The sequence below is a fragment of the Stegostoma tigrinum genome, chromosome 29 (genome assembly GCF_030684315.1).
Source record: "Stegostoma tigrinum isolate sSteTig4 chromosome 29, sSteTig4.hap1, whole genome shotgun sequence".
NCBI classification, from domain to species: domain Eukaryota; kingdom Metazoa; phylum Chordata; class Chondrichthyes; order Orectolobiformes; family Stegostomatidae; genus Stegostoma; species Stegostoma tigrinum.
This window is the reverse complement of record NC_081382.1, coordinates 41,746,893-41,770,268: the sequence shown is the minus strand read 5'-3', so window position 1 is coordinate 41,770,268 and position 23,376 is coordinate 41,746,893. Positions and strand designations below refer to the sequence as shown.

Below are 23,376 nucleotides of genomic sequence, written 5' to 3'. Positions count from 1 at the left end.
CCTGTCTCAACTTCATGCCACTTGTTGCTTTCACTTTTAAACATGCATTTCTATTACACCTTTTTAAAGGCTACTTCCTATTGAATACCTCCTGAACTTACTATCATATCTGGCTGTGCATTTGAAATTATAAAAACTATATTTCTGACTTAACAAATGTTTATGTCATCTGTGATTCTCCTGCCAATCACCTTAAAAATCAATGTTCTTTTGTTCCTGACCTTTCAACAGCCTGGAACACGTTTTTCTTCATTCAGTTTATTATTTTAAACGCCTCTATTCACTAGTTCCCAACTTTTTCTCCAGAATTCAACCACTGGCCAGGACTACATCCCTTATACTTCTCCACTCTAACTTGTGCCTCAATGCGATTTTGTGTTTTAACCATGTAACAATTGCAAATTTTGTTTTTTTAAGCAATTCAGTGTGAATAGACCCCATCTCTTAGTTCTACCGGTCTAAGTGGCAGTGTATGAGCAGAGATATTCACACTGAATATTTTCAAACACACATTTCATCGGTGCGGTATGCCTGCCTTTATTGGTCAGTGCATTGGGTACAGGAGTTGGGTGGTCATGTTGTGGCTGTACAGGACACTGCTGAGGCCACTTATGGAATACTCTGTCCAATTCTGGTCTCCCTGCTATAGGAAGGATGTTGTGAAATTTGAAAGGGTTCAGAAAAAATTAACAAGGATATTGCCAGGGTTGGAGTGTTTGAGCTACAGGGAGAGGCTGAATAGGCTGAGACTATTTTCCCTAGAGTGTTGGAGGCTGAGGGGTGACATTATGGAAGCCTTTAAAATCATGAGGGGCATAGATACAGTGAATACCAATGTCTTTTCCCCAGGGTAGGGGAATCCAAAACTAGAGGGCATAGGTTTAAGATGAGAGGGGGAAGATTTAAAAGGGACCTAAGGGGCAACTTTTTCACACAGAGGATGGTGCGTGTATAGAATGAGCTGCCAGAGGAAGTGGTGGAGACAGATACAATTACAACATTTCAAAGGCATCTGGATGGGCATATGAATAGGAAGGGGTTAGAGGGATATGGACCAAATGCTGGCAAATAGGACTAGATTTTATTTAGGATATATGGTTGGCATGGATGAGTTAGACCAAAAGGTCTGTTTCCATGGTGTACAGCTCTATGACTTTATAACTGGGAATCAAGAAGAGTGGGTTGGTTAAAGTCTTTTGTTGTTGGTGTCACCACTTCTGGAATCTCATGCTGGAAGTGGATAAAGACAAAACGCATTTTAGATCTCCTGGGAGTTTGTGCCAAATATGAAGCAGGAACTATTCGTACAGGAACAAGCCCACAATGAAACAAGCCTTAATGCAACTTGTCTTCACGCAAAACAAAATACTGCAGTTGCTGGAAATATAAAAACACAAAATGCTAGAAATACTCTACAAGCCTGGCAATACCTGTGGAGATAGAAACGTCTGATGAAAGATCATTGACCTGAAGTGTCGACCTAAAGCCTTGACCTGGACGTTTTCTCAACAGATGCCACCCGACTTGTTGAGTATTTCCAGCATTTCAGATCTTCAATATCCACAATGTTTTTCTTTTATCTAAATCTAAAAGAAGGCTACTTCTAACCTCCACCTGTCTCAATTACTCAATTGTGAAAAGAGGGACCACTTGTGACCCCAGGTAAACACAGTACAGAATCAGCAACTAAACACCATTGAAGTAGACTACAGTGCAGTACTGTCCAAAGATCATCTGAAGTCCCAGTAATGCCACTTGAGTATCTGTGATCAAGCGAGATTCAGAGATCGGAAAGGTAGACAACCCCTTCCCTCCAGTTAGGCTTAAAAATTCAGATCGAAATCTATGATAGCAAGCTAGTAATAAGTTGAAAAATTTTTAAAAACTGCTTCCATTGACCTCAACGTATGGAAGTTTAAAATACATGGCAATCTGCACAACCAAAGCCTAGTACTCTTGGCTTTACTTTTTTTTGAAATGGACTGGAAAAAGTAAAAGATGAAGATTTAAGGCTGGTAATAAACCCCCTACTCAAATCTGGATGACAAATTCCATTACAAATTCAGTGGATAAGCCATATTTGTTTGCCCTGCAAAAAACTAGGGATGGATCAAACACATCAGTCAGTACAAGTCACATACCAATGCTTAGTTTAAAAGACATGGGTGCACCGTACATTTCCAGACAGGGACACAAACAAAAATTTGACTGTATTTAAATCCCAAATCTGCTCCACTTGTATTGTGTGGAGCTCTTTCCTAGTTTTGTGATTAGGCCAGTACGTTTGGGGGTGGAAGCAGCAAATCAGCCCTCAACTGAAACGTAAAATGGACAACATAACATTTTTCCTTAATCGCTTTCTGCAGAACAATTAACATGTCAAGAGAGGTAATGCTGTAATGTTGAGTTGAAAGGAGAGATGTGAAATCACAAGGATTAGCAGATAAAAGGAATGGGAAAATGGCAATGCGTTTCAACATGACAGACTTGGAAGTACAGACTACAAACTAGACATGAGCATTGAAATGAACAGAGAACCAACATGGGACAGATGACTATTAAGCTGCAATACAGCACAAATACCTCAAACACAGAAGAAATGACAAAACCCACAACGTGAACCAACAGAACATAAACAGTTCAATGAAAGGGGAATGCATAATGGGTCACAGACTTGCTCCAATTTTCCTTCAAAAGGTACTAGTATTTAATCATCAACATTTTTCACTGAGGGGGAATTTCTTCGCAATTACTGACAGCTTTAAAAGATATCCAAGTATCTTGCATAAGGACAGATGCAAAGCACAGCCAATCCTGTTTGCCCAAATAATGTAGCTCAAACCCAAATTCAATAAAACTCCTTTGATGCAATGTTTTCAAAAACATATCGCACTCTGCTCCCACAATGCCTCAGTCCCAAATTTGATGGCTTTCCCTGGTGTTTCAAGTTCATAAACAGACTGAACAGAGATTGATGGAAACAATGTTCATAAAATTTCAACCCTTTTTAGTTTGTTTGTAACTAAACCGAAGATTCCAATTTCTAGGATTGCCAAGTTAACTGAGGGGCAAAATGAAGAAAGATTAAATCCTGGTCATGTTACCCTGTTAATGAGTAGAGATACAGTGATCAGGGCAAACTCTGAAGCAGCATGGTACAAGCATCCAGCAACAAACACGTGACTAACTTTATATCAAACAGCAGTGAAAGACCAAAAAAGCGCAGGGCATTTAAGTTTAAATTGGAAAAAATCTTAATCGTTATTACAATAATTCACTGGATTCACGACAGGAAGGGACTTTAAAGCAAGTCTGAGACAACACTAAACACCAGAATTAGAAGAGAAAAATGCAGAGAGAGAGATTTTTGGCGGGGTGGGAGGGGGGAGGGAGAGGGAGAGCGCGAGAGAGAGAGGGGGAGAGAGAGAGAGAGAGAGAGAGAGAGAGAAAGAGAGAGATGGAGTAGGAAGGATTTGGGGGTGTGGTGAAGAAAGGAGTTACAGAGGGGGGAGGATACGGGTAACGAAAAGTGATGAGGGAGGTAAGTAGGTAGAGAAGAGAAAGCAGGTATAAATGAAGGTTGAGTGTGAAAAAAATGGAGGAAACAGGCAAGTTGAAAAGAGAAAAAACGTACTGAGGAGAGAATGAAACACAGGCCACATCATGGAACAACCATCTAACCTGAAGGTTCTGAAAATGCATCAGTGACTTGCAGTGGGTAAATCTGGCAGTGGACTCAGAATGGTAGAATTTGTGACACAGCTTGCAGAGGAAACCGGTCACAGGGACCACAAATTCCTGGCCTGTGGAGGGGAGGGGAACCAAGACGATCACTGTATGTTACATTGAATGTGCCCTTGTCATCAAAACATACAAAACAAATCAGAAGTTTAAAAAAGGAAATGCATACAAGAGTTTTGTTTTAAATAAAAAGTCAGCTGTATAAGAGTTAACAGAAACTAGGCTCTCAGCCTCAGTCAGCATGATCAGCATTTTAGGATGGCAATGTGCAAAAAGCAGAAATCACCTTTCAGAATTCAGAGATGCATGGATGTGAATTAGTGAGAGGAAAGCTTTGCAATGATACCATAATGGAAAGCCACAGCAATGAGTCTGGATACATATAGTTATGCTACAGAAACTAGTTTTGACAGTTTACAGCTCTAATTTATCTGCACTAACTAGATAAATGCTAGATGCTTAGAATGGGCTAAGTAATGAGAGAATAAATTTTCAGATGAGAGATCTAATATGTGTATGAAATGTTTCGAGATAAGGTAAAGGTAATCCAATTTTGGAAAAGAAGCTGAACTTTTAAAAGAAAAGTTTCACTCAAACTTGTTTCCAAAGTTTCTGTTGTGCAGCATGTGAACTCAATGGCTGCGGGTCCAGCAGTGGTAGTTAAGCTAAAACATATATTTCACTGATCAACTCTCCAATGCAACTTTTTTTTAAATTTGAACTTGTATTCAGGTAAATTTTGCTACTTGAAGATGATAAATTTATGCAGAGCATGCAAAGGCCAAAGTCAGAAGTGAAACTTTAATATCAGGGTTAATGGTGTTCATTTTAAGTCTAAGTTACATTAGCTTCTTCTGTCTGGACTCAAATTTAGAAGGTTGTAGAGTCATCCAATCGAGATACTTAAAACATCTGAAGAATTTGTTAGGTTAATTATACAGTCAAACCAATTCCAGCGGTGGAGGAATCCAGACAAATTAGAACTAGGCCATATAAGAGTAAAATACGTTGACACTTTTTCCACACAAAAGATAGCAGAATTCTGAATCCTGCACTTCTTGAAAACTGCGGATGCTGGCAGTCAATTTGAATTTTGAAGGTTGAGAGAGATAGGTGTTTGGCAGATTCGGAGGGTCCAAGCTGCTAAATGGACCTGAGTTTCAGATCAGTCACAATGAAATTGAATGGTGATGTAATAGCTCAAGGGTTGACTCCTATTTCTAAGAATGATCAGTTCCAGGAAAATCATGCCAACTGCATCGTTATGGAGGACAGTGAAGACGGAAACAAGTAAAGCAGTGGCAGTGTGCACAATTGGATGCTACACACCCAGACATTTGTGCAAGCATCTGGGACTGGCTAGTCCTGGAATTCTCCTAGATTAGACCAAAATTGAGATGGATGCAGGCATCTCCATCCAGGAATGTTACATGAGAAGTCTGGGCCATGAAAATTTAAAAAAGGTATTTTTAAAATTTTCTGGGCAAGAATATTGGCATGGAGAGTGAGGTGAGGAGGGTGGGAAGAGACTTGGCACAAGCAGTAAGCTGCACACATTTTCCTTCCCCTTTTAAAATAAAAATCAGACTATTCCCACTTTGCAAGCCAATAGCACAAGATAATCGCAGATTAACTGTCAAAGGAGGTACAGAGTTGTTTCTGTTTATATTAATCTGACAATGCATCTGCTTCCTACACAACATTAATGTTTAATATATCATTTGTTGCATGATTCTGCTCAGAGGGGAATTAATGAATTGCTAACCTAAACAAACAAATCTGAATGCAGTTAAGTGCTGTGCACTGTGCCCAAATCATTTTACTTAGGAAAGTTTTTTTTTAAAATATTGAGGGTTCTGCTGGAATTAAAAAGAACATCGATCATTTTAAACCACTGATGTTAACCACAACACACAACAGTCTCCATAGAACAAGCATTTTAGCAAAGATAAAAATGTGTAAAAACAAAAACATCAACATTCCAATTTTTCTGGCAACAAACATTTGGAGAAATTTTGGAGAGACTCCAGATAAGATAATCTGTAGATTCTTTTCTCAGTTACCAACCATTCTCCACAAACACTTTTCACCTCACTCCTCCAAAAATGCAAAAAGCTCACAGATCTGTTTAGCACCAAAGCCAACAAAACTGAGATGAACCATTCAGGGGCCTTCAGTGCATTGTTCGCTCTCCCACCTATGTAATCTTCCCTACCCTTGTTTTCCTTTTCTAGTTGGTTATTTAAAAAGGGGGAAACTGGCAAAGCCAATTTTTATTGCCTGTCTTCATCTGACCATCAAAAAGTGGTAGTGAACAAGCTTCTTGAACTGCTGCAGTCCTTAACATGGAGGTCATCCTACAGTGTCATGTTTGCAACCATTTGGTACAACTGATCAGCCTGGTATAATAGGGTGTAGAGCTGGATGAACACAGCAGGCAAAGGGGCATCATAGGAGCAGGAAAGCTGATGTTTCGGGCCAAGACCCTTCTACAGAAATGGGGGAGGGGAAGGAGGTTCTGAAATAAATGGGGAGAGAGGGGGAGGCGGATAGAAGAGGGATAGAGGAAAAGATAGGTGGAGAGATCCCCCTTGTCCTCACGTACCAACCACCTCTGGATCCAACACATCATCTTGTGACACTTCTACTATCTGCAATCTGACCCCACCAAAGAAATTTTTCTCTCCCCACCCTCACCTGCCTTCTGCGGGGACCACTCTCTCCATGGCTCCCTTGTCTGCTCCACACTCCCCTCCAACCCCACCACTTTTCCCTGCAACCGCACGAAGTGCTATACCTGCTCCTACACCTCCCACCTCATCCGCATCCCAGGCCCCAAGAAGACTTTCCACATTAGCAGATGTTCTCCTGCACATCTGCTAATGTGATATACTGCATCTGTTGCTCCCATTGTGGCTTCCTCTACATCGGGGAAACCAAGCGGAGGCTTGGGGCCCGCTTTGCAGAACACCTACGCTCGGTTTGCACTAAACAACTGCACCTCCCAGTCCTGAACTATTTCAACTCCCCCTCCCATTCCACAGACGACATGTCCATCCTGGGCCTCCTGCAGTGCCACAACGATCCTGCCCAACGGTTGTAGGATCAGCAACTCATATTCCACCTGGAAACCCTGCAGCCCAAGGGTATTAATGTGGACTTCACCAGCTTCAAAATCTCCCCTCCCTCCACCGCATTCCAAAACCAGCCCAGCTCGTCTCCGCCTCCCTAACCTGTCCTTTGACCTATCCCCTCGTCCCACCTCATGTCCTACCCCCATCTCCTTCCTACTAACCTCAGCCCGCCCCACTGACCTGTCCGTCCTCCCTGGACTGACCTATCTCCTCCCTACCTACACTCACCTTTATTGGCTCCATCCCCGCCTCCTCTGTCTCCTCTCCACCTATCTTCGCCTCTATCCATCTTCTATCTGCCTCCCCCTCTCTTCCTATTTATTTCAGAACCTCCTTCCCCTCCCCCATTTCTGAAGAGGGTCTAGACCCGAAACGTCAGCTTTCCTGCTCCTGAGATGCTGCTTGGCCTGCTGCGTTCATCCAGCTCCACACCTTGTTATCTCAGATTCTCCAGCATCTGCAGTTCCTACTATCTGATTGGCCTCGTAATCCAGTTATTTACTGGGTCATAGTTAGAAAAACTAATACTTTGTTCCAGGTGCTTTTAATAAAAACTTATTAATAACTTCAATTTCTTAGCTGCCATGAGGGTTGGAATTTCTTTGATGAATTGATCCCGGCCCTTGGATTATTGTCCAATTACACAGACCCTTACACTACCTCAAACTGGCATCTGGTTGCCATTGATGCTCATTTCCTCTCCTCAGCTGCAAGACACAACTGTTCTCTCAGCCCTGTTCCCAATCATCTGCAGAGCACCCAGTTTCCCTTCCTGACTTCTTTGCCAATTGACACTGAAAACAGTTTCTTTCCTTTTAAATCTAGGATTGTCCCTTTATGTACTACTGGCTTAGAGACTTAAACTCAAGCTGCTTCTCTCATTTTGATTCGACCCCACATTCTTACCACTTCCTGCAACTCCATCCTACTTAACCCAGACTATGACCCATTAGATCCTGTATTCTTTCATTATCAACAATACCCACTTCCATCTCTGCAGTATTACTTGTCTCCAGCCCTCTCTGAGCCCAATGCTGCCGAAACCTACATTCATGCTTCTATTTCATTGAGGCTTACCTATTCCAATACTCTGAAAAGCCTCCTACCTTGCACCTTCCATAAACATGAACTCAGCCAATACTCTATCACCCAAATCCTGGTTCTCACCAAGTCCTGAAAAACCATTGCCATTCTGGTTTCCAACTCACCAATGCCACAAATTTAAAATTTTCATCCTAGTGTTCAAATCCATCTATGATCACATTTTTCCATGCAGCTATAAACATCTTTAACAATGTAAGTCTGAGAATTTTGCATTCCTCAAACTCTGGCCTCATGAACCCTCCACTGGCAGCTGTACCTTCAGTCACCAAGGCCCTGAGCTCTGTCATCCCTCCCAAAACCTATTTATTTTTCCTTTCTTCTTTTAAGACCCTCCTTAAAGTATAGCTCTCTTTATCAAACTCTTAAGCATCTATCCTAACACATTTATAGGCATTGTGTCAATCTTTGTCTATTTGTGTGTCTGGGAACTGCCTTGGGGCATTTCTGGTGCTATGTGAACACAACTGGATGTTACCAAGTCAATTCATTTGATTTAACTAAAGTTGTTGTGAAATCAAAGGTTAACGGTTATTTTACTTGCAGACTAAAATATCCATTAAAATTCTCTAATGTGTTATTTAGACAAACTTGATTGATTTTAATGGAAAAAAAGCACTGAGCAAAATACATTAGCTTACTTCTTTTGTACTCACCATACACAGCCTCAGCATCATATGGCTCCTTCTCAAACTCTGACAGCAATGCCTAAATGTACAAAGCATAAGTTTATTTCTTTCCTCCCCTTTCAAAAAAAAATACACTTTATTCAAGAGGCTGTACAATTCCATGCCATTGCAGGGAAGCCAAGCAATTAACAAAATCCATGTGAAAAAGGGTTATCAGTCCCATCCAGCTTATGTCATCCAGAGTCATTTAAGGACATTTCATCATCGACATTTCTACACCCTCCCCACATACAATTTCTGACCCCCTAATTTTAAGATCCATTGAGTCTTTTTTTCTCCTCTCCAAACAGATAACAAAATAATTCGTCAACAACAAAAACAAAGCTGCTGAAAAACTCAGCAGGTCTGGCAGCACCTGTGAGAGGAAAAAAACAGAGTTAACATTTTGGGTCTGGTGACCTTTTCTCAGTTCAGAGGGAAGGGTCACCGGACCCGAAACATTAACTCTGTTTCTTCCTTCACTGATGCTGCCAGACCTGCTGAGCTTTTCCTGCAACGTCGGTTTTTGTTCCTGATTTACAGCATCCATAGTTTTTTCGGATTTTATACAGAATAATTCCTCTATTGTCATTAATCAATTGTCTTATTAATCCTGTTTCTTTTCACTAAGCATTTATAGGCTGCTAAATATATTTCCTTGTCCAGATTGGCTATTCTACATATTTTCCACTCTTTGGATATGACTTCTGACCTTGCTCAAGGGTCGTAAATTGAGGACTCGAGGTATTGTCTTACAATCACTACCAATAGTGATTGGTTTCTAATTTCAACCTCACACCTTTCAATATTTTAAAAGCCCCTAAGGTGTCTTTGCATTTTACTCCTCCAGAGTAAGTCTTCCATTGGACTATTACACATTTCACAACTTTGAGTCTAAAGACCCATATTAGCTCCCAATCTCGAAAACCAGAATGTTAAAATTCTAGGCTATTTACTTCAAATCTTTCCAATGTCTCCACCCACAACAATCTCTAACCTTCTTCAACTCTATAATCCCCTGAGTGAGGGTCACTGGACCCGAAATGTTAATTCCAATTTCTCTTCACAGATGCTGCCAGACTTGCTGAGCTTTTCCAGCAACTTCTGTTTTTGTGCCTATAATCCTCTGGGTTTTCCACATGTATCCAATTCTGCACACCTCCAATTTCAATTATTCTAATAATGGCAGCTGTGTCTTCATCTGCTTCAAATCTAAGGTGTTGAAATCCTTAAACCTGTCCTCCACCCCCTTCCCTTTAAAACACAGTCTTAAAAGCTTACTTCATTAATTAAGCATTTGGTGACTCCACCCTAGAATCTCCTTACCTGACTTATCAAATTCTGTTGCAAAATGCTTTGAAGCAGATGGGATTTTCAACCAAGTTAAAAGCACTATATAAAGTGCATTTGAATGTTGTAATAGAGGTGCTTGATTTTCAATAAAAGGAATTGATGTCATCATATACTAATGCAACATCACATTTAAACAGCATTGAAGGGCCCATGATATCAAGGAAACACACATTGCAAAGCCCATAACAATTGTTACACAATATTTTAAAATTCGGCTATATAATATTTGTCACTTCCAATAACATCATAAGGTAGGGTTAAGGAATACCTGAATGCAGGGAAATACAAACCGTTCTAACAGGATATTGACAAACCTGAGAATCCCTATCACTTAAACAATCAGAAACGCTATCATCATCATCCTCTTCAGTCATCCCTTCTTCGTCATCTTCATCAAAGCAACCAACTGCATCAACAGTGATAAGGTCCTCTGGATCATCTTGTCCAGCCTGGTCTTTATCCTGGGAGCTACGCTGCTGCTTAACCTGAAAACAAAATGCATGCTTGATTATTACACATGCTAGTGATGATTATATGTTCACATTGCATGACATTTGATTTTTGTATCAAATGTTATCCATAGAATCAGGAATTAAATATTGTGCATCCACACCCACTGTCAGAGAACAATTCTCTCTCTCAAATTTTTTAGTCTACATTTTTGGTAGAAACTGCTTAAGTAAACTTGTCACAATAATATTACACACCCCCCTGTTGCAAAGTTGGGCACAGTGTATGTGGATTGGAAGCAGGACATTAGCACGCAGCAGCAGATACATAGAGAGTTCTTAAAATTGAAACACAAGCAGTATTTTTACCCGGATAGCAGGTTTTTGAATATAGCCAATTAATTCAAACCAGGTCCTGCATACCAAAGCCCAACATAAATCTGATGGCTTTGACAACCTAGGGCCAATCCTGTGGTAAGGGTATAAAAGAAGGGGTTATTTGAAAATTGGTATAAGAGCAAACTGAAGAGAAACTCACTGGCTCTCAGAAATTTCTAAGATCTCAAAGTAAACACTACAGCACTCTTAGCTAATATTCTGACACAAGAATTTGATGGAGGAAGGCATTCCTGGCTGGAGGACAGCTGAGAACAATCCAGAAAACTTATACTGACTGTGATTTGGAGAGATTAAATTTTATTTTTTCTATTAATTTAGTTTATACAAGTGGGATTTGTATCTTTTGGAACAGCGTATCATTAGAATTTTGTTTTATTTGGGAATAGTTAGTAGTTAAGGCAGAACTATACAGTTTGTTAGCAGTTCTATTAATTTGTTAACTGTTAGTTAGATAAATAAATTGTCACTTGTTGACAGTAGAGTACTGTCAAGAGTTCATTTTATTTCACCTGTCCTTCATAACAGATTGAGGAGGTGAGAGGCAGGTTATACCACTTTTCACATTTCCTTTTACAGATTACGAGGGGAGGTAAGCTTCTCTAGGTGTTTCGGTTTTAATTATCAGAGAGGCGTCAAGCTCATCTCCTCTACATAACATCCCACAAGCGTAGCAATATCGTCTGAGCTCATCTGATTTTATTGTCTGAACTGTATTCATTCTAACGCAAGGAAGTAAAGTGGATAATGTAAGCAAGATCAAACTTATATTAAAAGAAATGGCACTAGGGCTTCTCCAGCAACTGCTACAGCCTTTGCTGTGATGGTTGTCTTCAGTAGAGCCAGTTACAGACATCCAGAATTCTGATGCAGGGGCAACGAAGGAATGGTTATCTTGCAACATTATGGTATTTTTTAATTTGGCTATCAATCTTGTTGACAATTTTCTGTATTTTACCCAGCAGAACATATATCCTGGGGCTAAACTGCACTGATAGTGGAAGGTGGATGCTGATTAAAATCCAATATACTGCTCTGATTTGAGACTGGTTGATTAATTCATATCCAGTCTCCAATTAATGGAAAATCTGATGTTATTCAGCCCACACTGGACCATTCGGTACAAAATGACTGAGTGGCATTGACGGCCACTCTAGTCTATACAGTCCACACACTTAACTAGTGGCCTCATTATTGCAAGCAGTCAAAAAATAAAACAATAGTGGGGGGAATAATTGTAAATCTAACAACTCTGAAAAAAATGTTCTCCTATATCAGAAGTGTAACTGATACAAAATATGCAGGTGTCAGTAAAATCAGCTGAAACAGATTAATTAACTAAAATGTACAGGACCACAAAATATTATTTTGCTAGGTGTGGCTGCTCAAGAAATTAATAGCCAAACATAATTTCTGAAAAAAAGATCATTAACCCCAAAACAGTAAGCTTAACTTCCTCTCTCCACAGAGATTGCTGACCAGCTGTGCATATCCAGTATCTTCCCATTTAATTTCTTATTTCCAGAAACTGAGACGTAAGGATGAGACGTTGTCAGCTCAGGAACCAAGATAGATCAATGGGCTCAGGATAAATGAGTGGGACTTGGAGCAGTGACTGGTATAGACAGCAAGTACTGAGTGAGCTGAAATTTTGCACAGTTCAACACAGAGTGGCTAGAATATAAATTTCTTTCCCGAAACAGGTAGGCAATAGAACTACTTTTATCTGCCCTGATTAGTTTTTTTTTCAGTGCCCTGATTGGCCATTCAATTCAGCACTCCAACTGGCTAATCATGGATTTCTGCAGATGCACTTATGAAGGAGGTACCTCAGCACCTTATTGAACAGTCAAGCCTGGAGGTGACAAAGACACATGTAAATGTTTTGGCAGCAGACAGGGTGAGGTGGGGCAGACAATGTCAGGGAGGCAGCATTTGTGATTGAGAGGATGTGAGATTGTAGAGGGAGCATGGTGTGAAATAGACTGCCATAGTTGTGAACACATGGTTAAATATGAGACAGTGACAAAGGAGGAATACCATCGACATACATGTACAATGTGATCCAACATTTTCAAAATGTTGCTGCTAAGGGGTATGTAGCTAAGGAATATACATATGTGCAAGTCTATCTGCCTACCAATCAGAATCCTCTTCCAGTGCAATACAAACAGTTATTCCCTTTAAAATTTGGTATCCTGTCAGTGCAAGACGGAAGTTTTGACAGCCTAACTTTTTTTCCCCCAGTCCTTGCACTCAACAAATAAATACTACATTTGAGGACATGTGCAGTGGGCAACTAAATAACGTTCAGCCTCATGGCTCCGCGAGTTATCCACTTTAAAGAAAGCTTAGAGAAGTTCAGAGTAAGTATGATTTTGGCATTTTAAAAAAACAACAGAAATTGTACTTAGTCAAAAAGGATGGATAGATAAATAACTGGAGTGGAGGAACGCAATAAAATTAGGAGGAAAAGTAGGCTATTCAGCCATTTGAGATTGCACCGCCATTTAATGTGATCATGGCCAATCATCCGACTCAGCACCTGTTCCCTCTTCCATCCAATACTCTTTGATCCCTTCAGCCCTAAAAAAAACCATGTCTACCTCCTTCTTGAAAATATTCAAAGTTTTGGCCACAACCACATTCTGTGGCACAGAATTCCACAGACTCACTACTCTCTGGATGAAAACATTTCTTCTCATCTCAGTCTTAAATGGCCTACCAGTATATTTAGGCCCTAGCCCCTGGTTTTGGACTGTCTGGTTACAGGAACAACCTAGCCGAGGTTAACCTGTCTAGTGTTGTTAGAATATTGTAGGCTTGCCAGTCAAAGTATTGTTAGGTGCCAAAAAACATTCTTTTCAGTTTACAAGTGGACAAACGCTGTCCTCCAAAATAGAAGCATTTGTAATTTAAGTAATCTGTGAACAAAGGGAAGATTCAACTGTATGTGCTTTTGCTCAGTAATGCTTGAATGACTTGATAATATAAATGTCCCATTTCTATTTTCAAGGGCAGAAATTTCAGTCACTATGAAGGCTGGCACTTTATCCTGCATATCAAAAACATGTAATGAGATTCAATGAAGTCCATAAAGTTACTGAATGGTTACATTTACAGCTATAACTCTTTGGATTAGAACGAGGAGAGTTCATACAATTCAATAAATTGTGGTGGTGTGCAGTTCAGACAAGGTTCACATAACTCACTCCTAGGATGAGGAAGGGTCACGGGACCCGAAACATTAACTATGATTTTTTTCTTCACAGATGCTGCCAGACCTGCTGAGCTTGTCCAGCAATTTCTGTTTCTGTTTCTAAGATGAAGGGGCTCTGTGGATGGACAAAGGTAGACAGGTTGGGCTTATGTCCACTGGAACTTAGAAGATTCATCAGCAATCTAATGAAACAAAGTCTCTGAGGGAGACTGACAAGGTGGATGCTGAAAGGACGTCTCCTTTTGTGGGACAGACAGTACTCTGGGACACCATTTCAAACTAAAGTGTTTTCCATTAAGATGGAGATGAGATTTTCTTTTTTCTCTCTCAGAAGGTCATTAAATCTGTGAAATTCTCTCTCTCAGAATAGGAAAGGCAGGGACATTGAATATATTTGTGTCCGAGTTAAATAGATTCTTGACTGGCAAAACAGTCATAGGGGATACATGAGGAGGTACAGTTGAGGCCACAATCAGATCAGCCACCATTTTATCAAATGGCAAAGCAGGTTTCAGGAGCAGAACAGCCTAGTTGTGCTAATAATTGCTATTTTCAGATGTATACTAAAAATCATTCATGAGAATTTGAGCAATAACACATCTGCAGGTTTTCCAGCAAGTCAGTCAAGTTCAAAGCCTTTGAGTGGTCAACAGTCCAAACAGTAGTATGCCTGTCTTGGAAATGTGAGATTGACAGGCTCAGTCCTTCATCACTCTAGTTCAACTACTACTGCTGGCAATAATTGTGTTACTAAGTCACCAAGAATGGAGTACACATTATTGCAAGTGCAATGCACATTGTACATTGTTCAGTGTACAGTGAGTTTGCTCACTCTGATCATTCCTGAGTTGATTTAGACTGTTATAACCAGAAATAAGAATGAATCAGAAGAAAGTAGAGAAAATCACTATTATTTGGGATGAAGAAAGTGTTTAGCTTTTCTAACTCTCTTTTTAGAATCCAATGTTACCAGTTTCCCTTACCGCTCTGGTGTCAGTAGCAAGAACCTCTATTAAACGTTGTAGTCAAAAGATGCACGTACTCCTTTAGTATCACAATGGAATGTGAGCATAGTAATTCAGAGCTCAAACCCACAACCTTCTGAAACTAAGATAAAAGAAGGACTGGACAGGCGAGTTGGGAACTAAAAAAAACATGCCCAACTTGGGGGGGGGCGGGGGGTGGGGGGGGAAACAGTTAGATAATAACACTTTTTATAGATAAATGAAAATTTACAACTATTGAATGTCAATTTACAACAATTTGGCTATGGAGTTAAAGTGCGCTCAATGTCCAACTCATCTCTTATCAGATATATGAGCAGTCTTGTCATCCCTAAATAGAATGGTCATAAAGTTCCATCAGCTTGTAATCCAGCAACACTGATTTTAAAATTCTCATCCTTGTGTTCAATGCTCTTCAGCACCTCAAAACTTCACCACTGCTGTGACCCTTCCTTAAATCGTCCAATTCTTAAAAATCCCTGTTCATTTCCAGTTCTAGGCTCAGTTGTTCCTCAGCTATCCTTCCATCACATTTGGTGCCCATGCCTGCAGACCAAAAGGGCCTAAGATCTGGAACACGCTCCCTAAACATCTCTTTTCAGATATTTTTAGTTTATCTCTCCATATACCTTACTGTCAAGTTTTGTTTGATAATAGTCTTGAGAAGCACTTTCAACGTAATTAAATGCACTGCAAAAATGCAGCATGATTTTGAAGATTGCAACCTGACTGTTCTCTCAAGCATGAGAATGGCTATTCTTAAGCAAGATTTAAATATTTTTCTAATTTTTAATTTCCCCTGTATTCCACTATGGAAACAAGTGAAAAGCCTAGAAAAAGCATAGTGTACCTCTTCCACTTTCTGCTTGTGCTCTGGCGACTTCATGTGCTCCACAAACTTGCGGGGGGTTTTGAAGTGTCGGCTGCAGACAGTGCAGAAAGGCCGCAGCGAGTACTTAGCAAGCTGGTGAGAAACAGAGAACATAAATGATACAGCTACAGCAAGGGGAGGGACAGGGCCAGCAATCTCCAATAGGCCCGCCCTCAAAATAAAAGGACCAGCTGAACCTAACTTATGGCACAAAGGTGGGACATTGAAACAGTTGCATTTTTCAAAGGTAGTGTAGGATTCAGTGGTCACTACCGCTGAGCCAGAAGGCCTGGGTTCAAAGTCCTACCTGTTCAAGAAGTGACAATAACATCTCTGAACAGGTTGATTAGAAAATATCTACAAGCTGGGGATGCACTTATCTCTTCTGTTACTAAGAAGAAAGATGGCAAGATACATTAATATGGTGGGACAGTATCTGGCGAGTAGCCCAGAGATATTAAACTCAAATCTTTCTGTGACAATTCGCAAACTTGAACTGGAGGTCATGTTTCTGGTGCCAACCCAGAATGGTAATAAGACAAAAGAACCTAGTGACACATCTTTGGCATAGCTTACTGATGTTATTCAGGGAAGGTAGTCCACTAAACTTTTCTCTAGTTAGGCCTGCACATGACTCCAGTGCCATGTGACATGTTTTTAATGACCCACAATACATGACTCACTCCCCTTAAATTACTGAGCAAGTTTTCGATTTTAAAAACCAGTTGTTGGATGAGTAAAAACAGCAGTCAAGACAATAAATCCAAGTATCCTGCAATCAATAATTGAAAGCCGGATGGGATGTAAGTGTCAGCACCAAAATTAACTTTGTTTTAAGAGTATCATTATTTTTGGTCTGCCTTTCAAACTACTGAAACATTTTATCGACATTTTATCAAACACTTCATGTTTTTTCTCTAATATTACAATTTTCAATCACTACATACAAAGATATGGGTCAGAATGTAGTAATTCAGCCCACCACGCTTGTTCTGGTTCTTTGTAAATGCTATCCAATTAGTTCCACACACACTTATCACTGCAATTTTCTCTTCTTCAAACACAGGTCTATTCTCTTTGCAATGTTACTACTTGAGTCCGCAGCTCCTGCGGTGAGTGCTGCAGTACAAATTTCCAGATAAAATCCAAATGCTTCTTTTAAAAGGGGAGCTATATTTGAGTAAATGGAATATGTATCTAATTTTCTAAACGACATACATATTTAAAAACCACCGATGCATATAACCTTAAAGACGCTTGCTATTTCCTACATAATGGCAAAACAAGCGTTGTGTTGTTGCTGCTGCACACTAAGGTCATTCAAGGTGAACACATCTGCCGAAAGTGTCTGCAGCTCAAGATACCTTGGCTGCAAGTTAAAATATTGGTGTTGGAGCTGCAGGCATGAAAGGAAGGGGATAAGTTACCTGGACACTTAACTCCAGGTGGTGGTCACACCCCTCAAATTAGGCCTTTCAAATTTGGTCTGTAATCAGAAATGGAAAGGTACGACAGTAGAAGCAGATATGGGGAGTGGCATTCAAGGAACCCTGGCCACTGCCAGTGTCTAACAGTTAAAAGTTTGCTGTAAGCTGGGTGAATGAGAGTGGATAATGCAGGATGAGCAAACTGACTGTAATACAGGGAGCTATGCAAGATGTGGGCGAGGTAAAAGGAATACAGTAGTGCTAGGGGATAGTATAATTAGGATGATAGATACTGTTCTCAGAAGTTATGGGCGTGAGTCCCAAAAGTGTATTGTCTACCCAGTGCCAAGATTAATGACATCTCCTCAGGGTTGGATAGGAACATGGAGAGGGAGGAGAGAGATGCAGTTGTCATTGTCCGCTTTAGTACCAATGACATTGACATGGCTTAGAAGGGGTGGACACTAGGAAGTTGTTTCCATTAGGCAGGGAGACTAGGACCCGTGGGCACAGCCTTAAAATTAGAGGGGGTAAATTTAAAACGGAAATGAGACGACATTTCTTCAGCCGGAGAGTGGTGGGCTTGTGGAATTCATTGCCACGGAGTGCAGTGAGGCTGGGACGTTAGATGCCTTCAAGGCAGAGATCAGCAAATTCTTGATCTCACAAGGAATCAAGGGCTACGGGGAGAATGCAGGGAAGTGGAGTTGAAATGCCCATCAGCCATGATTTAAATGGCAGAGTGGACTTGATGGGCTGAATGGCCTGACTTCCACTCCTACGTCTTGTGATCTTATTGACAGGACAAAAAAGGAGGTTCTGTTGAAAAATATTTTATTAAGGATTGAAGATGTCAAGCAGAGTTTAAAAATCTTGGGATTTCTGCCTGGCAAACTGGCTAATTTAAGGAATTGAAATTTAACTAATAGCTCAAAGATTGATGTCAAAGTGTTTCAATTTATTCTTCACTGGCACCAGTGCCAGGACAGAAGGGAGCTGTTCCTGTGGTAGGGGCTTCACTTCAACCATACTTCCAGAGAAATAATCTTCCAAGCATTCTTGAAAAGTCCCAGAGAATTAGAAAACTGCCAATGTAACATCTTTTATTCAAAACAGGAAACAAAAAAACCTATAAACTAGTTAGCAACATTTGTTAAATGTTCGAGGCTACAATTAAGAGATACATAATATAATCAAGCAGAGTTAGCATGGCATCCGTGGGGGAAGGCATGTGGGGTGGTGGCCGTCATGACTGACAAACATATTCGGATTCTTGCAGGAAATAACAAACAGGAGAGATACTGGGGAACTAGCAGACATAGTTTTTTGGATTTCCAACATGTGTTTGATAAAGTGTCACACATGAGGCTTCATAATAACAGACCATATTGTTGGGGTAGTTTACTGGCATGGGCTCACTTACTAATAGAAGGCAGAGAGTTGGAATTAATGGGGCATTTTCAGGATGGCAACCTGTAATTAATGGAGCATCACAGGGATCAGTGCTGTGACCACGATTAATTATAACATATATAAATGACTTTGAGGAAGAAAGTGTATGTGGGACAAGTTTGTATACGACACAAAGGCAAATGGTGAGGATGAAATAGAGTCTATGGAGGGATATGGACAGGTTAAGGATTGGGCACAAATTTGGCAGATGAAACGGAACATGGGTAAATGTGAAGTTTAGCACTAGAGCTGATTATTAGATGGAGAGAGACTGCAGAAAGCTGCAGCACAGGCAGGAAAGTAGAATTAGCAATTATCAGGTTAGACATGATCTCACTAAAAACTGTAATAGACTCAAGGGGCTGAATGGCCTAGTTCTTATGTCTTAGGGTTGTATTTGGTAGTCATATTGTCACATCAGTTAGTAATGGCAGCAATGTATAATCTGGTGGAATTTTCCTGTATGGAGGCATCGGTGCTAAAGCTGAGAGGGCAACTTAATTAGGTGGGATGGTGGCATATTCCGGTCACATCCCAAATTAAGTTTCGGGAAGAAAGGCATACAATCAGCCTTCTCACTGTCCCACCTATTGGGACCTTTAAATCAGGCCATCGCAAAATGGAAGACTAGGCCACCCCAGTGGCTAGCATGGAACTCCCCCACACGCCACCAATTCCAGATCTTCACCACCATAGCGCCGCATTGAAATTTCACCTACAGGTTAAAACTTCTTTCAAACCTCAAAATGGAGTTGCAGTAATGGTGGCTGCTGAGACACACCCCATTGACCCTGCTTCCATCTGCCTCTAGCTTCCTCATGTCATTCATAACTCTCCCCACCAACTCAAAACACTGGCACTGGTTCTCTGGATATTGAATTCCTCCCAGCAGTATCTACAGCTTTCATGGAGTCACAGTAACAAAGCTTGAAAACAGGCCCTTCAACCCAAACTGGTCCATGCTGACTAATGTCGCTGCTAATTTCAAGAGCTGCTCACACATGACTGTCCAACAGCTCTCGCTGGATAGGATTACTGTATCCAAAGATTTGATTCCAGAGAAAGACCCATCAGTACCTCCAAACTGATGGACTCGGGTAAGATATAGCCAGCCTTATTCTGCAACATCCAATTGAGTGACTTGGCATCTTTTCATAAAGTGAGTGAGATACCCAAGGTCCCAGCCACTGCATTAATATATTGCCCTTGCAGTAGCAAAATGCTCCCAAAGTTGGGAACCAAGTAAAGGTTAAACAGAGGTGGTTATCTGTGAGGTTGAAGAGACAGTTAAAAACAAAATACTGTGGAAGCTGGAAATAAAAACAGAACATTTTGAAAACGCTCCACGGGTCTGGTAGCATCTGTAGATAAACTATTTTGGTTCCACCTTCCATAACTTAAACTAATCCAAAGTGGCTTCTTTTTAAGCAACGTCTCAGTTTTAACATTCCCATTTTTATTTTCAATTCTCTTCGAAGCCTCTCCACTCCTTGCTTCTCACTTTCCCAGACCCTAAGCCCTCAGGAGATCTCAAAGTTCCTAAATTCTGTATTTTTACACATTACTGGTTTTCTTTATTCCACTATTGGCAGCCATGCCTTCAGTTGCAGAGACTGTGAGCTCTGGAACACCTTCCCTGAACCTGTCCATCTCTGCAATCATGTCTCATGTTTTGAAATGCCCCTCAGAATCCACCTCTTGATAAAGCTTTATGTCATCTTTCCTAAAAGCTCCTGCGTGGTCTGGATGTTTTTGGTTTGATGACACACCTGATGACACAGCCCAATGCTTTGGGATGCTTTCTTATGTTAAGCACTATATACATGCAAGTTGCTACTATTTTTATTGCTTTATATAATTCATCTAGGATTTCACTAGAATAGTAAACAGTCAAAGTTCCCCGAATGGATAGATAAATCCAAGCAATAAGTAATAAGCAATCTTGAGCACACTCTCCATGGCACTCTGCTCTCACTGCAGAATAAGATGCCACTTGAGCACAGCTTTCAATTCAGGGTTGTGTCTTTGGAGTTTTCCCTTACAATATGCACAATGCAGCTACAAGTCACATAACCCTACCATTTCGCCATCGAATGAGCATCCAACAATGAGCAGCATTTATGGGTACCATCGACATTGTATATGTAGAACTCAAATTACCTGTATCAATGGCAGCTATTATTAAATTTACATTTAATAACATTCTTACTTCCATATAGGCACAGCTACAGGAATGACTAGGGCCCAGCCACCAAGAACATTTGGGGGTCATCTGACCTTCTGGAAAAACTACCAAACCCCACTGCATTAAAGTACAAATATACAACAAAATGTGGGAGCAAAGTCCTCATTAAAAGTTCATATAATGAATTAATAAAGGAGCATAATGTATCACCCCACATACTACATCTTCACTCCTACACAGCATGTTCACGTGAGGCTAATGCTCCCACAATACACAGGGGGCAGTGTTATTACAGTAATTAACAAGAATGCTGAGGATCTACACTTAAAATATTTAAAAAGCTAAATACAATGCAACTGGCTTTATTTAAATGCCAGGAACAGCTTAATACAAACTATAGTGCCACAATTAGTTTGGGATTATGGTCAGCATGGACTGGTTGGACCGAAGGGTCTGCTTCTGTGCTGTATGACTCTATGACAACATGGGGGAATTGGATGTGTAGGGGAGGAGGAATTAGAAGTTCTTCAGTATACAATAGGAAATTGAACATTAGCAAGGCTCCTAGTGCAGCTTAACAGGATATGAACTTTAAGCAAGCATAAACGGTTTCTGAAAATACATGGAACACTTCAAGATGCTATAATCAGCAATGATAATCATATTGATGCGAATTATTATTAATGATTTTATCAGCCAATATAAGTGACTGCCGGTTTTAAATGCAGATGTCTTAAATGTAGAGTCTGTATTCTTGAGTGGCACCGTTAAAATAGGTATATGCCATTTTTTAAATTATGCCCTTTTTTTGGAAAAACTGGTCAGGGCTGTGTGCACACCCACTGCTTTATCCCTCTGCCTGTATGTTATTATTGTTAAGATGACAAACTTCACAAAAAATTCACAACTTCTTCCACTGCTTGCAGAGACTGAAGGACCTCTCCAGTCCCTCAGTTTTTGGACTCAAGGTGCAAAATTTACAGAAAATTGAAGAATAGACGAGACATTCAAACAAAGTAACAGCTTTGCAGAATGTTCAAGGAACGAAAGACGTAATTGAGATACACTGCAGAAAGTAACAGGAGAAATACAGTAAGCAGATAGAAGCACCCAAAAGGGAGAGGAGGAGATTTTTAAGTTAGGAGCCCATGTATTGAAATTGAATTGAATTAGTAAAATCAAAAATCTAAAGATGCAAGCTTCTAAGCCACAGTCATACGGACAGATTACACCAGTTTTTCAACCAGCCTATTCTGCATTTTGGCTAAATGCTTCACTTTTAGCATGAAAGGCAGACTGCAAAGCATCATGTGCATCTACAAGAAATGCTACCCATCCTGATATAAGTTGCAGACCATAAGTAAAACATATACTTCCTATTCAATGTGCATACATTCTGCAGCAAATATGTTATCCATTTAAAAGTTGATGACAGTTAACCTGCTAACAATAACTTACTGATTACAGACATAGAAAAATATAGTTGCACAAAGGAAAACAGCAAATGCTAAAAATGCAATGCATGTTAGACAGCACCTGAAAGGCAATTCAATGGTTTGGAGGAGTTGTTCTCTAATCAAGTGGCAAGCTAGCTTTCTCTTTGAGATAAATGATTGCATGAGTCTAGCAATTTCTGGAGAAATGTTTTTCTGTCTACCTTGTGTCTCTGGGTCCGACGATGCTCTATGACATTCCCTCTGAAATGGGCCTGACAGGTGCTGCACCATCTGGGCCGTTTCTTGTCACTGCAAGACAATCAATGGTTATTTAGAATTGACTTGGATTTAACCTTGTTTCTCCTCCTCCTCCCATATATCATCAAAAAGGTTTTTGGTCTTTGCTTCACCATAAGAATTCAGCTACAAAACCCAGTTCATAACCCTTGGGAAATAGGCAGGAAACTACCCAATCTCCTGGGTTTTGACTTTTACTCAGACCATGATTGATCAGGTGTCAACACCATTTATCTGCCTTTTTTCACATCCAGCAATACCCTTACCCAAAAAAAGCCTTCAAAATTTCAAGCGTGACAGACAGTGAGAGAAAATACATTTCCATTGCACTTTGTAAAAAGCCGCTTCCAGATTTCCCTTCTAAATGGCTTAATTCTACCATCAATATTATGCCCTCTTACTATGGATTTGCTCCACAACATGTAACAGTTTCTTTCTTTCCCTATAAAATCTATTCATACATACGAACTAAGACAAGTAGGCCATTTGGCCTTTCAAGCCTGGTCCACCATTCAGTGAGATCATGAATGAGCAGCTTGTGCTCCAAATTCCACATTCCCATCTACCTATAGTAACACTTGATTCCCTTCCCAAACAAGCATCTATTTCCACCTCAGACATACTTAATAATGCCATATCTAT

The 23,376-nt window shown here is 40.3% G+C and overlaps 1 protein-coding gene across 3 annotated transcripts in view; it reads right to left on the bottom strand.

Moving 5' to 3' along the window:
- The window catches only part of LOC125465276 (cip1-interacting zinc finger protein-like), a 72,027-nt gene that overhangs the window by 5,648 nt on the left and 43,003 nt on the right, over positions 1-23,376 (bottom strand). The window contains exons 10-14 of one of the 3 annotated variants that reach the window (XM_059638151.1): positions 22,659-22,746; positions 15,917-16,030; positions 10,312-10,482; positions 8,633-8,684; positions 3,682-3,803 (exon numbers count right to left, since the gene is read on the bottom strand). In XM_059638151.1, the coding sequence (XP_059494134.1) occupies positions 3,682-3,803; positions 8,633-8,684; positions 10,312-10,482; positions 15,917-16,030; positions 22,659-22,746 (547 nt within the window). The remainder of the gene's footprint in view (positions 1-3,681; positions 3,804-8,632; positions 8,685-10,311; positions 10,483-15,916; positions 16,031-22,658; positions 22,747-23,376) is intronic. The other 2 variants (XM_059638153.1, XM_059638152.1) reach the window with 2 other exon arrangements.